The sequence below is a fragment of the Chionomys nivalis genome, chromosome 23 (assembly GCF_950005125.1).
Source record: "Chionomys nivalis chromosome 23, mChiNiv1.1, whole genome shotgun sequence".
NCBI classification, from domain to species: domain Eukaryota; kingdom Metazoa; phylum Chordata; class Mammalia; order Rodentia; family Cricetidae; genus Chionomys; species Chionomys nivalis.
Window position 1 is genome coordinate 25,269,524 of NC_080108.1, and position 16,197 is coordinate 25,285,720.

At 35.2% G+C, this 16,197-nt stretch overlaps 1 protein-coding gene across 5 annotated transcripts in view; it reads left to right on the forward strand.

Annotated features, from left to right (window-relative positions):
* The window catches only part of Mef2a (myocyte enhancer factor 2A), a 122,635-nt gene that overhangs the window by 67,250 nt on the left and 39,188 nt on the right, over positions 1–16,197 (forward strand). For all 5 annotated transcript variants that reach the window (XM_057756538.1, XM_057756535.1, XM_057756537.1 and 2 more), the window contains exon 4: positions 3,275–3,478. In XM_057756538.1, the coding sequence (XP_057612521.1) occupies positions 3,275–3,478 (204 nt within the window). The remainder of the gene's footprint in view (positions 1–3,274; positions 3,479–16,197) is intronic.

The following is a 16,197-nucleotide window of genomic DNA, read 5'->3' on the forward strand; positions in this document are numbered from 1 at the left end:
AAGTCTTCTAAAAGTTCAACACCCCTTCATGATAAAAATCTTGGAGAGAGCAGGATACAAGGAACATACCTAAACATAATAAAGATAATATGCAGCAAACCAAGAGCCAACATCAAACTAAATGGAGAGAAACTCAAAGCGATCCCACTGAAATCAGGAACAAGACAATGCTGTTCACTCTCTCCATATCTATTCAATAAAGTACTTGAGGTTCTAGCTAGAACAATAAGACAACAAAAGGAGATCAAGGGATACAAATCGGAAAAGAAGTCAACTTCTCACTGTTTGCTGATGATATGATTGTTTACATAAGTGACCCCAAAAATTCTATCAAGGAACTCTTTCATAAACGCCTTCAGTAATGTAGATACATAATTAACTCAAAAAAATCAGTAGCCCTCCTTTATACAAATAATAAATGGGCTGAGAAAGATACCAGAGAAACATCACCCTTCACACTAGCCACAAACAACTATTATAAAATATCTTGGGGTAACTCTAACCAAACAAGTAGAACACCCATATGGCAAGAACTTTAAATCTTTGAAGAAAGAAATTGAAGAAAACACCAGAAAATGGAAAGATCTCTTATGCTCTAGAATAGGTAGAATTAACATAGTAAAAAATGGCAATCTTACCAAAAGCAATCTACAGTGTCAATGCCATGCCCATTAAAGTCCCAACAAAAATTTTTACAGACCTCAAAAGAACAATACTCAACTTCATATGGAAAAACAAAAACCCCAGGATAGCCAAAATAATCCTGTACAATAAGGGAACTTCTGGAGGCATTGCCATTCCTGACTTCAAATGCTTTTATAGAGCTACAGTACTGAAACCAACCTGGTATTGGCATAAAAACAGAAGGAGGACCAATAGAATCGAGTTGAAGACCTGCCTGGATATCAATTCACACACCTACGAACACCTAATTTTTGACAAAGATGCAAAAGATAAAAAATGGAGAAAAGAAACCATATTCAACAAATGGTGCTGGCATAAGTGGATATCAACATGTAGAAAAATGAAAATAGACCCATATCTATCACCATGCACAAAACTCAAGTGTAAATGGATCAAAGACCTTAACATAAAAACAACCACACTGATCTCATAGAAGAAAAAGTGGGAAATACACTTGAACACCTTGGCACAGGAGACCACTTCCTAAATATAACTCCAGTAGCACAGAGAGCAATAATTAATAAATGGGAGCTTCTATAAAGCAAAGGACACATTCAACAATACAAAATGGCAGCCTACAGAATGGGAAAAGATCTTCACCAACCCCACATTGGACAGAGGACTGATCTCCAAAATATACAAAGAAATCAAGAAATTGGTCATCAAAAGAACAAATAATCTAATAAAAAAATGGGGTACAGACCTAAACAGAGACCTCTCAACAGACAAGTTCAAATGGCTGAAAGACACTTAAGAAAATGTTCAGTATCCTTAGCCATTAGAGAAATGCAAATCAAAACAACTTTGAGATTCCATCTTATACATGTCAGAATGGCCAAGATCAAAACCACTGATGACATCTTATGCTTGGGAGGATGAGAGGTAAAGGAAACACTACTACGCCATTGCTGATGGGAATGCAAACTGGTACAGCCCTTTTGGATATCAGTATGGTAATTTCTCAGGAAATTAGGAAACATCCTACCTCAACACCCAGCTTGTTGGGTATAGATGCAAAGGATGCTCAATCATGCCACAAAGACATGTGGTCAACTTTGTTCATAGCAACATTATTCGTAATAGCCAGAACCTGGAAACAACCAAAATGCCCCTAGAATGAAGAATGGATAAAGAAAATGTGGTACATCTATGCAATGGAATACTACACAGTAGAAAAAAATGATATCTTGAAATTGCAGGCAAATGGATGGATCTAGAAAACATCACATTGAGTGAGGCAACCCATACCCAAAAAAATATCATATGTACTCACTCATAAGTGTGACTTTTAGACATAAAACAAAACAAAAAAAAACCTACGATTCACCATCACAGAGAACCTAGACAACAAAGAGAACCCTGAGAGAGATATACCTGGATCTAATCTACATGGGAAGCAGTAAAAGACAAAATCTCCTGAGTAAAATGTGAGCATGGGGATCATAGGACAGGGTAGAAAGGGGAGGTTAGGAAATGAGGGAAATGAAGAAAAATATGTAGCTCAATAAAAACAATAAAAATAATGTGTGAAATTGTCTTCAGTTTGTGTGCATGAGATATATATGAAAGGTAAGTTCATTGTATGTCTAGTTCAAGGTCCTGCCTTTAGGATAATTCACCATGAACATGCAAACATTCCATAAATACACAAAACCCACAAATCTGAAACACATTTTGGTTCTGAGCATTTTGGACGAGTATTATTTGACCTGCATTAGCAAATTGGTAAGATAAATGAATCTGAGGACTTGATAAGGTAAAAGAATGTCTGCAAAGAGGGTACAAAAATAAGAGTTGAACAAGAAGCCATCAGAGTGAACTCTGTGACATTGAGGATTTTAGGTGATAATGATTATTGGTGGTGGTAGCACTGAGGATGTGACACTGGGTGATTAGGAGCAGGACTGGGAAAAGCAGTCAGGTGGTACTGCTTTAGGAAAGTGACAGGATTATGTGTCACTTCATGCTTACCACCAGTTATTGTATGTTATGGTTTCATGTTAAGAGCTTGACAGTTCTACATAACTGAGACTTTTGAAGGAAAAGAAGAGAAAATAGGGAGAAATAAAGGACTTCTTTCAGGAACTTTTAGAATAAGGTATATATTGGTTTTAAAGCCATAAAAAAAAAAAAACCAGTTTTGATCTCAGAACTACGTCAGTTAGCAGGTTTTAGAGAAATAGTAAAAGAAATTGATGGCATCAGATAATTTTGCTGGTTTTAGACTGAATTTTAGTGGAGACAGTAAAAAGACTTGGCAGGGAAGAGAAGCATAAGTTAGTTTAGTGATGTTACTTAATCATTTAGGAACTGAAATGTAGAAGTGGTTGGTTTCTGATGGTACAATTTAAGTTGAAATGTAACCTTGCCTTCGGTAGCAGTCATAGCCAAGGATGAGAGAGGAATGCTCCCTTTCAGAGCCTTTGGGCACACTCAGTAAATACAGGACTGCAGTGCTGTGCACTGTGGAGGGGAGGATTATGTGGAGCACTGACTCAGTATGAAGAGAGACTTATCATTAAGGAGACTGTTTTTCAAGTACAGGTAAGCATTTAATAAAAAATAAATAAACCTCTTTTTCTTCGTCTAGGTCACTTTTACAAAGAGAAAGTTCGGACTGATGAAGAAAGCCTATGAACTCAGTGTGCTGTGTGACTGTGAAATAGCACTCATCATTTTCAACAGCTCTAACAAGCTGTTTCAGTATGCCAGCACTGACATGGACAAAGTTCTTCTCAAGTACACAGAGTATAATGAACCACATGAAAGCAGAACAAACTCGGATATTGTTGAGGTAACACATACTTAGTAATGTGTGAATTGCAAATAATATTTTAAAAATGACATTAATTGTCATGTTTCTTTGTATTTCTAAAATATTGAACTATTTCTTAGAAGGACCCTACATTTGATATTTGATGTCTCAGCTGGACTATAAAACTTCCTATGTATTCAAACAAAATGAATTAAGCTTTATACCATAAAAATTTAACATTTAAGTATGTATTTTTAAACCAGTGATTACTTATTTTGCTTAAAAAGCAATAGCCATAATTTTAGTACATCTTAATTATTTCATTATACTATATGTTAATGATTACTCACATTAAACATAATGCAAGGAAAGTAAATTTTCAACCATACCTTTGTGTAAAGGAGTCCTTGTCTTATTTGTCCATACTTCATCTCGTGTCTCTCATAGTTTTGTCATCCTGTTTAAAACAAAGAAAGAGGGTTTCTGTTTGATTGTATTTTTAAGGCAGAGATTTGCTATATAACTTAGGCTGGCCTTGAACTTGCCACCGTCTACCTCACCTTCATTAATACTTTGATTACAGGTGTAAGCCACCACACCCAGTTTTCTTGAATGTTTTCTGACATTTTAAGTTAATGTCACAATTACCTTGGGGGTATTTTTATGTTTATTCTTTATATTTAGAGGCTTTGTTCCATTTTAATTTTTGAAGGGAATATTTTCTTTGTTTTAAAAGTACTTTCATTGAGCTGGACAGTGGTGGCACACACCTTTAATCCCAGCAGTTGGGAGGCAGAGGCAGATAGATCTCTGTGAGTTGGAGGCCAGCCTGGTCTGTAAGAGCTAGTCCGGGACAGGTTCCAAAGCTACAGAGAAACCCTGTCTTGAAAAACCAAAAAATAAATAAATAAATAAATAAATAAATAAATAAAAAGAAGAAGAAGAAATGCTTTCATTGGCTTAGTTATGTAATATTAGAAAGAAATCACTTAAAGTAGGCATTTTCTTGGAGAAAGTACTGAAACCATGTAAGGATGACACAGAACTCAATGTAAGAGAACGAATGCAGTCTGAGTTTGGATTTTACATCTGACAGTTGAAATGCAGTTGAAGATAATTGTAACTATCATCTTGTGTCAGAATCAAATTTATTCACCTTTAGACTTAACAATAAAGTTAGGAAAATGCTTTTAATTTTTTCCCTGAATCTTCTCATAATGTGGGTTCTTTTTTGGATAGTGATTTAATTTATTACTGGGGGAAAAAATCTCTTTATTTTAAAAAGTAACATGTTATAGTTATTAATGAATCGTTTCCAATGATAAGTAAAAGCATAGTATAATTACAGCTATGATCAATTTACTGAGATTTAGTTAAGGAGTCACTGCTTTGAACCTCCCATGAAACGTGTTTAAAGTTTTTGGGTTTTGGGTTTTTTTCCAGAGATGGGATTACAGGGTTTCTCTGTGTAGCCTTGGCTGTCCGGGACTCACTCTATTGATGAGCTCTGGTCTAGATCCACTTACCTCTGCCTCCTGAGTGCTGGGATTAAAGGCATGTGCCACCACTGCCTTGCCTAGTTTTTTTTATTTTACTTTTGTTAATCTCTTTGAAATGACTTTAGGAACACTCTTTAATGCAGTTATGTTTATGTCCTTTGACAATTACTGTTAGTTAGCATATATGTCATATCTTAGAAATTATTTGCAAATCTTATACAGTTTTCCCTATTAGACTTCATAAGCACATTTTGTATTATAATTTGATAGACTAGATCATTTTAGTAAGTTTGACAGAGACTTTAAATTTACTTGGAGTGTAAATGTCCCTAATATGTTTCAAATGGCTTTACATTTTAAACATCTGTAAGTTTTATCAAAAGCTCCACAACCTTTCACTGAGCAAGGGAGTAAAATTATGAGCAAGTAGGTATGCTGGCTACTTTCATTGAAGAAAACAACCTCCCTCATAATCCTAACTACTCTACTCTTTCATTGCAGCAGTGTTGTTCTTGGCCTCTGGAAATTGAGGGTACTTCGCACAACCTAAAGCTAACGTCTTTAGAGACTGTGAAGAATATAATCTGGTTTATACTTCTCAGAATTTTCAGACTACCTCATTCTTCATCTCTATTGTGGTCAGCAGTCAAAGTGTAAGAGAGTAAATCCTGAAAATTTTTAGCAGTCTCCTATGTCACGGTCTGCTTCAGTATATTCAATAAGAGAACTTTGGCAGTTAAATTGCATTTACTAGTATTTTTAAGTGGTGTGTGCATATATGTGTATTTGCATGAATTTATATGCACCACATGTGTGCAGTCCTGGAATTAGAGTTACAGATGGTTGTAAGCTACCATGTAGCTGCTGGGCACCAAACCCAGGTCCTTTGCAAGAGCAATAAGTGCTCTTAACCTCTAAATTATGTCTTCAGCCTTTACCCATTGGGATTTTGATGTTTTCTTTTTAAATGTAAGCCAATATGAATCTAATAGTCCTCTGTAAATTATAATTGTATCGGAGTAGCTATATTATAAACATTATTGATTTGTTGTGGTAGGATAAACTTGTGAAGTTTGTTGTTGTTGTCACTGATTTCTCTTTTCATACCATTTCCTTTCAAGCACTTGTAGTTGTAGGCAGGCACTTTGGTGTTCATTTACTCCTCTGTCTAAGGTATTTGAGGGTCTTCTGTGCTGAGGGCTCTTCAGGGAGCTGTTTAGAAATTTCTGATTTGAACCACAAGAATACTGTGCTTTTGTAAACCAGAGTTACATCATATAACTAAAGGTTTTTATATAAATAAACTTCTAACAAGTTGACAGTGAGGTTTCAGATTTCTTGGCTATCTCATGTGGGTGAATAAACAAACAGTTGTACACGTTTATAAGTTATCTACTGTAGATGTGTTCTGTTCTGTTGCATCCTTGACATATAAGCCCTTTTGAGCTAACTATGGAAAGAAGGATGGGCACACTGTGCTATTAGCCACACCTGCATATTGCTACTTGAGATTATGTGTATTAAGTTAGTGGGGTGAGAGCAGATATCCTTTCTAAGAATACTACAAAATTATGATTATACAGGGTAAGCACCAACTAGCATGAAAATCTGAAATGCTCTTAAATCTGAAGTATCGGGCACCAAATATTTTGGATAACGGTAGTTTATATTTGAATATTTAGTTTTATTTAACTAAAAATATTAAAAACTAGCTCACACATAAAATACTGATTGTTCTTCCTTATTTCTTATGTCTGTTTTATAACTAGTCCTAATATTCTAATTTAAAATGAAAATTTTTTAAGTTAATAAATAAAAATTTATTTTTCTATAGATTTTTTAATTGACATATTTAATTAAATTCATTTAGGGATAAAATAAAGCCTACAATGGGTAGGTTATACATACATACATGCATGCATACATACATACGTATCCTATCCCAAGAAAGTTGAATGCAGATGCCCCTTAACTTGCAACATGACATGTCCTAGTAGCCCAGAGATTGAAAATATTGTAAATTGAAATCCACCTAACTTACCCAATGTCATAGCTCAACCAAACAATGTACTGCAGAGTCTACATTTTTTAATCTGATGATGCCAGATTGACAGTGAGCTGTAGCTCTGCCCCTGCCAGAATACTGTACTGTGAATCACTCGCCCCAGAAAAGGTGACAATTCAAAGTGCATTTTTTCTACTGAATACATACATACACATATAACATACACATATATGTGTATGAGTGTGTGTATGTATTTGTGTTTACATGTATGTGGGCATATATGTGTATGTTCATGTTTATGGGTAAACATGAGGATATCAGAAGTTGACATTGGGGGTCTTCCTTGATTGTGGAGGCAAAATTTCATCCTCAACTAAAGTTTCTCACTGTCTAGCTGATCAACTTGCTATATAGATTCCCTGTCTCTTCCTCCCCAGCACAGAGATTACAAGCTGGGATTGTAACTGCCCATCTTTTAGTGTGATTGCTGGAGATCTGAACTACTATCCCTATATTTGCACAGCAAGCAGTTTGCCCAGAGCTATCTCCCCAGCCATGAAAATGCCCCTGTTTTAGTCTTGATTTTTCCTACATTCAAATTACAAAGCAAACTGGAACTAATATATTAAAGAAAAAATAGAGAATCATTATAAAATGCATCTATCAATTAGAGAATACAAATGGTCTTGGAGACAGCTTAGCAGTTAAGACTGCTTCATGTAGAAAATCTGGTTAGATTCCCAGCACCAGCATGGTGCCTCACAACTGTCTGTAACTCTAGTTTTAAGTGCTTTGACACATGAATACATAATGAAAGAAATCTTAATAAAACAGATGGTGATAAAAGTGACTGGGCTGGGAATATATTACTTAAAGCCAGTAGTTCCCAAAATGTGATAACCTGATTATGAGTATTAAATCATCAGAGAACTTTTTCAGAAATGTAGTATTTTGTGCCCCAACCAGACCTAAAAGAAAATTCTTGAAGATGAGGTTCAAGAAATCTTGGTTTACTTGTTCTAAGTAGAATTGTAAGCCATCAGCTTGAGGTAAACAGACTTTTTTGATACTGATTATCAAGCTTTTTTCAAACATTTTATCCTCCAAAATATACCCTGAATTAATTTCAGACAGGGAGCAAGCATGAATCATAATTTTAAGAAATCTTCTCAAAATTTAAAATAGTATACCAAATATTGGTGTAAGTTGCCATTATATAAAGAATTAAAACTGAATTTGTAATACTGTAGGATCTAGAGAATTTGCAGTTGACCGATACTTTGATTTTATAAACAACAGTGCTGAAAATGCCACTTCACATAAATATGAAATACAAAACAGAAGGACTATGATAAGAGCTGTTTTAGAAATTAGAATTCTGCCCTCATCCCAAGTCAGCTTCATGATACAATTTGCACGTGTGTGTGTGCATGTGTGTGTGTCTGTGTTTGTGTGTAAGTTAGCAACTCAAGCAACAGTTCTTCACCAAAACCACACTAATTTGACAAACAGTAACTGATGACAGTAGAAAATAATTGTTTTTCATGAATTATTATGTTTCTAAAAGTGCAGAAAACTTTACATATGTAATAAAAACACTGTACTTCATAGTGAACAGCAGACTTAAATAGCAGGAATGTTTCAACATGCTCATTGCAAAGAATAAGTTCAGAACTCAGGCTGCACCCTGATCTCAGCTACTATCCCCATATTTGCACAGAAGCACTCTATGTTTTGGTTTGATTTTGAGTGTTTGTTGAGGCAGTTTTCTGTAGTTCAGGTCCGCTTTGAATTCTCTCTGTAGCAGAGGCTGTTCTTGACTTCTGATCCTCCTGTCTCCACCTGCCAAGTGCTGGGATTACAGCTGTGCATCACTGTGCCCAGTTTACATGTTTAATAAAAAATTAATTTTTGGTTCTGGCATGTTCATAAATTTTTTATTGTTGCCATTTATATTATTATTATCATTATTACAAATTCCACATCTATTTACTCCATTTGGGTTTGTGATCACATCTTTCAAAGTGAGCAAAGGAGAAAATAGTTCAGTGGCTATGTTTTCAGGGATCATCTGGTATGAACAATATAGCAATGGAAGGAAGATATGGTTCCATTTGGGTTTTCTGTAAGTCTAACATTATCCTCAAAGAGGCTCTGGGAGCCACTACCCCTCACCCACCTCCACCTCCCCACAGCATAGATGAGAAATGGAACAGACCGAAGAGTATTTAAGTGGAGTGCCTAATGTTTTACAGGGCAGCAGTTTGAGCAGCAGGGAAAGGGAAACGTAATGAGACATCTGAAGACAGGATAAAGCTTCTCTCCAGCTCCACCCCCTCCCTGGGACTCTTTTATTCCTTACAGAGCCTGAAGCAGCAGGATTATGACTCACAGGGTGAGGCACAGTCTTTGCAGCCCTGTTCCTTCATGTCTCCCTGTGCCATCACATCACACAGCAGGCACCTAGTTCTTGGAATCTCAATTTTACAGTTCTTATTGTGGTATCTGTTTGACATTATTATTATTATTTGATACTATATTGTTTATGATACAGTTATTGGCATTTATTTATTTAGTTTTTTTGAGGCAGAGTTTCTCTGTATAACAGCTCTTACTATCCTGGAACTAGTTTTGTGGACCAGGCTGGCCTTGCACTCCTGCCTCTGCCTCCTGAGTACTGAGACTTAAGGCCTGTACCACCATCACCCAACTATTGACTTTTAGTTGTGTACTCTTTATAAGGAACTATACATCTCTAAATATATTTTCTCTTGAGGTTGTATTTATTCCACGAGAGATTAATGTTGATACAGGGGAGGAAACATATGAAACATCACTTTGTAATGGAACTCATATTTCTATAAGGCATGTTTTTGTGATTGCTGATTAATTTCTGTGTGTTCTTTTTATGTTTACATGTGTCAGATTGAACATTTTAAGTTTTAGTCATGTAAAAATGTTCTTTATTTCTTCTCTGGAAGGTCTACAATATGTGAGTGGAATCTTTGTCAAAGTTAGAAGAGGAGGTAGTAAGGACTGGAAAAACGGTCAGAAAACGTTACCAGTCCGTTACAAAATATGCTTGGGGAAGGAAATGAATTTTGAAAAAAGAGAGGGAAGGCAGAAGCATGTCAAAAAGGTAGTTTAGGTGGAAATTAGGAAAATGTAGTTGGCATGTTATTGTAAGTTGATATGAGCTAAGTATAGCTGAAGTATGGTGTTAACAGGGAGATAACTAAGACTCGAGAAGCAAGCCAGATCCTCATGACTTGTGTAAGGCTCTCTTTATCTGGAAGTTTGGCTAGCCACTGAAGTAGTGCAATAGAACAGCTGCCTAGGTTTCATAGCTTGGACTTCTTCCTTGGTGATAAGTTGTATTGGAATTATAAGATTACTTTAAAGGGGGGGGTGCAGAAAAAGATAGAAAAGGGTAAAACATATTAAATGTATTATTTTTGTATTTTTAATTTATTACACTGGTATTCATCATACTGTATGTCACATATATTGTTAAGATACTATGATTAAAGTGTTAAATAGCCACATTGCTGTCGTTATCCTAACAAGATACTGCTGGCTATTTTATTATCTTAAAACTGAATTATTTGTATTGTGTACTCTTTATTGAAGTTTCAAAGACTCTAGACTGATGTTTCCCACCAAATATTATTTATCGCAGTATGTATATTTTATTACTTCTAGAACTAGATGATTATTTTAGCTCACTGGTAGGTGTGCCTAACCTTTTGATGTTGCAGAAATGACATCTACAGAATTGAGAACCATTTGACATTAGGTAACCCACCTTTCCCAAATTATAGGGGAAAGCTCATTTTTAAAGTAAGCTTAAGTTTTTGTTTTGGGCTACATTGACAAATGTCCTTGACTGTGCAGCAGGGCCATAGGTAGACATGCCTGTGTGCCTATAAAATATAGTTTAAATGGTTTAAATGTAGTTATATACTATTTCAGTTCTTTTACGTAATTGGCTAATGCAGACATACAGCTTTAGAAACCAAGCCCTTCAAATATATAACTTAAAATAAAAGTGATAATGATACTTTCATATTTTAAATTATACCGTGGCTCAGGTCTGAAAGGTTATTAGTTCCTTGACTATGTAGGCAGGAAAGTATCTTTTCTTGTGTTGATTAGCTTTGGCTTTTGATCTTATACACTAGCTCTATATCTATAAGACATTCCAAATGATAGTATAACATTTGGATACATTAAAATATAAATGAATAACATAACTTTTGGGTTTCGTTTTATTTGACTAACTCAGTTTCTTTAACATGTATCCTAAGGGCATTTTGTGAAGAATCTGACTCAGTGGCTAAGAAATGGGTGAGGAAGTGTGTTAACTCATCCAAAAAATGTTTCTTGTAGTTCTCATTTTAAGTTTTGTACAATAAAACATCTGATGGTGAACTTTTTATATTATTCTTAAAGGATAGCAGTTTATAAAACTTAGTAAATAAGTAAATACACTGTGTGTATAAGCCTTCTTGAATATAGCAGGTTGATTATCCATGTTAGAATTTACCTTTTATAATTCATTGGAAAATATTTTCCTGCAGTGCTTTTTTTTTTTTTACAGAATCTTTATTTTCACATTTTCTAGATTTAGATTGTTATTTCCAGAATCTACCTTGAAATCTTTAAAATGTATACATTTTTAAAGTGTACATTTAAAATGTGTACAACAACAGCTATTATTTGTATAGGAATTTGGAAAATCAGATTGATTTTTAAAATTCCATTACTATTCATGTAGAATCACTGTATAATAGATAATTAAAAGTCATATTGGTATTTCTATAGTTGACATATTTAAACATACCATACCGATGTAAGATAGTAGAAAATAATGTTTTCCATGAGTAGGCACTTAGATGATGTTTAGATGTTTCAGGTTAGACTTTTTGTAGGCACAGACTGCTTGTTCATTCTGGTCGCCCAGATCCGAAATAATCACACAGAAGCTGTAGATTACAATACTATTTGATCAGTAGCGTAAGCTTATTTCTAGCTTACATCTTAAATTAACCCATCTCTATTAGTCTGTGTATTACCATGAGGCTCTTGGTTTACCGGCAAGGTTCTGGGGTGCATCTGTCTCCTTCGGCAGCTACATGGTGTCTGACTTTACCTTCTTTCCTCCTTTATCTGCTTGGAATTTCTGCCTTACTTTATTATGTCCTGTTGTAGGCCAAAACAGCTTTATTCATTAACCAATGGTAATAAAACATATTTTCACAGCATACAGAGGGGACTCCCACATTAGCTTTTAAAACTGTATTTGATCTTTCATTTGCTACTAATTAAGAGTAAATTTTTGTACTTAGCATTATGACTAATACTTTAATATTCTAATAATTTATTGAGTTTTACCACTTACTAAACTCAGTGTTTAATAGACAAGGGAGAAAAGTATTAAAGTTATAAATTTTATGGACTTTAACTATTGACTGAAATAATGCATTTAAAAGCATTGAAAACTATACCCTTTCTTAGGCTACCTCTTGTTAAAAACTGAAGACACAACTAAAATTGCTTATTGAATAGTAGGAATATTTTTATATCACATAACAGAAACTTTAGCAGAATGGTAGACTTTAGGTTTGTTAAGCAGACTAGGGCTCTGCCTTGCTCTTTCATCAGCTTTATCTTCCTGCTTGGCGCTTCATGATGGCAAAGACAGCTTCAGGCCTTGATACACATTAACATTGTCATAGGACTGTCTAACAGACTTGATAGAAACACTCTCCATCTGGGCTGGCCAGTCTGCTAGCCATTAGCCCCAAATAGTTGTATTTCAGAAGTATGCTAGTATAGCTGAGCTAATACATTTTTAATACTGCTCAGTTCCAGTTTAGGTAATCTCACAATGGTCAGTGACTAAGCACCAATCTAAAGTATCAAAGATAAATCAGGACAAATATTTCTCTGCAATTTTTTTAAAATGACTTAGTTGTACTGATTTTGAACACATGCCTCCCCCCACAGTCCTCTTTCAGGTTTACTAGTCATGGTAGTAGAGAAAGGATGGAATGTGGAGATGAGTATTTTCTAGCCAGATATTCCACCGTTGGGAGGTGGTTTCACTGGAATCCAGACAGTATGATATAGTACTAGACATGTATCTCAGTAGAACAGATTAATGTTCTCAGAATGGATATCCCCACATATGTGGTGCAGAAGTCTGTTACAGTATGTGGCTAGAGAATTAAGTGGGTAATAGCTCGTAAGGCAATGACCTTTGCCCTGTACACTCTGGACACCCCTAGGAGGTATCACACCATTGTTGTAGAATATTAACCTGGCATGATAACCAGCATTTTAAGAGAAAGTGACAGCTTTAAAATATATTCATCTGAGTAAAAGGTTGCTATTCTGGAGCTATATAGACTAGGGAAATTGTTTTCCTTAGTGTCTTTGAGATATAAAGAATGTTGTCTTCATATATGGTTCTGTTGACTGGTCATCTCCGTGTCTTTAGTTATAGTACTCAGTGGGTATAAATTCCAGTGTGATAATTATTCACAATCATATTCAATGTTTCTAAAGCTTTTAGTAACTTATATGAAGAACTACCATACTACCTGGTATCTATAAACTATTGTCCAGAGATATCCCTCACTGTTAATAAAATTGGGCGCATATTTTAATTATTTATCAAAGTATTTAGGCATACTTAAAATTAATCCACTAATCTGTTTTCTCTGCCAACTAATTGCCTGTTTGGGCATTTCATTTAAATGAAGTCATACAGTGTATCATCTTTTGGAACTTCTTTCACTTACATTGTAACATGTATCAGGACTTCTCTGACTGAATAATATTGCATCTGCTGCTTTGAAGTTTGTACAGACTTCTTTGTTTGGCATGTGTTTACATTTCTCTTGATGTCTAACCAGGAGCAGAATTTCCTGGGTTATATGGTAAGCTCTGCTTTTTTTAAAGCTACAAAATTCTGGCTTATATCTAACTGAAAGAAAACATAGTAAAAATATCAACAAAGAACTGGATTTGGATTTCATGAGAAAATGCTTCATTTTTTATAAAATAATGACAAAGAGAAATTGGAAAGCATTAAATTCTTCTAGTCATTGAGAAATGCAAAAAACAAAATAAAGAACTCAGTATACGTGGTGAGAGTGGATTTCTCATAGCTGCAGAGAGAAGTTCTGAACTGAATGAAGAAATTTTCTGTAATTCAGTATGAAGAGTTAAAGAGAAAGAAAATATTAAGAGTTAGATTGTTTTATAAGATTGTTTAACAAGACCTAACAGCCCACTTGAAATTGGCATTCTAGAAGAAAATGATGCCTCCATCCATGAGAATGAATATGAGGTGGAGGAATTATTTAAAGTGATAATGGCTGGATTTTCCATGGTTAGTGAAGGTTTGTTATCTGCAGACATACTAAGTCAAAACTTAAATACTTAAAAAAATAATAGTGTTCACATATGTATCATAGCAAAAGAAGATGTCAATAAGACTAATTGATTATCTTCAAAATAGTGCTGATTGTCATTAAACAACAACAGATTAAATCTGGAATCATTAAAGTAGCACCTTCATCTCCTATACTTTAACTCCTCTATTTGGAGAAAAAATGTCAGGAAAGAAGGTTAATAAATCTGTAAACAATCTTTACAACGAAACCCTGTATGCTTTGACAGAAGTTACCAAGACCAAATAGGGTTGCCCCCATAAAATAGTAGTGGCCATTGGGTGACCACTGCAGGCTTCATATGAACAATGACCATTTTTTCCAGCAGTAAAAAGCCTAAGGAGATGTTCTTAATAAATTTTGTTGTGTAAAAAATAAAAAGGCAAAGTTTTTAGGGTTTGTTTCCTTGCTTGTTTTTTAACTGAGAGGAAAAACAAAGAACAGACAGATCAAGAGTTAGAACTTAATGTTTGTTTGTTTGTTTGTTTGTTTGCCTTTTGTTTTTGGTTTGGTTTGTTTTGTTTTTGTGAGACAGGGCATCTCTGTAGTTTTGGAGCCTGTCCTGGAACTAGCTCTTGTAGACCAGGCTGGCATTGAACTCAGAGATCCGCCTGCCTCTGCCTCCGAGTGCTGGGATTAAAGGTGTGCACCACCAATGCCCAGCTTCTTTGCCTTTTTGAACTGTGCCTCGGTATGTAGTCATAGCTGACTTGAAATTTAGTATCTGCCCAAGACTGGCCTTGAGATTAAATGCATGAGTTACCTTGATACGACTTTTGAAGATACTCATTTTTTCCTAAATTTTTATGTATTCAAAATAAGCTTTATTAAAAGAAAGCTGTAAAATTATGTTTTCTCTGAAAACAAGCTGTGCCTGATTACTTAGTGTACAGATCCTGGAAAACAAGACCCCCAAAATGGTTGTTATAGAGGGATATGGTAGGGAAGAAGTGTTACTATTGTTTTTACAATTCTTGCAGTGAAACCTATCATCATAAAACTAAGACCTTAAAATTCAAAGAAGACAAAGCCTGAGCACCACCTGCTTCTCACTGAGGTAGATATGTATAGGATCATCGAAGAACTGGGGAAGAAATGTGAAGACATGCCCAAATTAATACACAATAAATGTCCCTTCAGTGGTTAAATGATAACTCATCACAAGCCTCTGCCTGTTCTCACTTCTATTTGTTGAGTAATGGCAGTTGTCGAACTGCTTAAGGAATACAGCTGAGTGGAAAGTAGACTGAACATCGGAAAAGGTAGATGCTAGCCCTGGTTCTGCTATCCACTAGCACCATGGTGAGCTAGAGCTATGGACACTGCTAAGGACATTGAAGCTGGCTGACCTCTTTGTGCCTTGACTGGCCTTATTAATAGATTACAGCATTCCACTTGTTAGTACCAGAGACAGGAAAGAAACTTTTACTGCTATGCTGTTTGGTAATGATAAAGAGAGAAAAGGTCTTTTTATGGTAGTTGGGTTCTCAAAACCACTCTTCATGCTTGGTGATAAGGAGAAGAGTTGGCTGTCAAAGCTGTATTAGCTTATTATCTACAAAGCTGATACTGCCTCTTAAATTCCCTCCTTGTGCCAGGAACCCATCTGAAATGAAGACTTGCAGAGCTGGAGATGCGACAGCACTTTACTTCCTCATAAGAATCAATAGGGTTAAACCTCCTTTCATAAAATTAAAAATTGCATATAATTTTAAAGCAGAGTTGTGTTGTGTTGCACTGTATATTTAAAAATACTATGAGGTACATACTTTGAGGTTGCTGTTTATAGAAAAC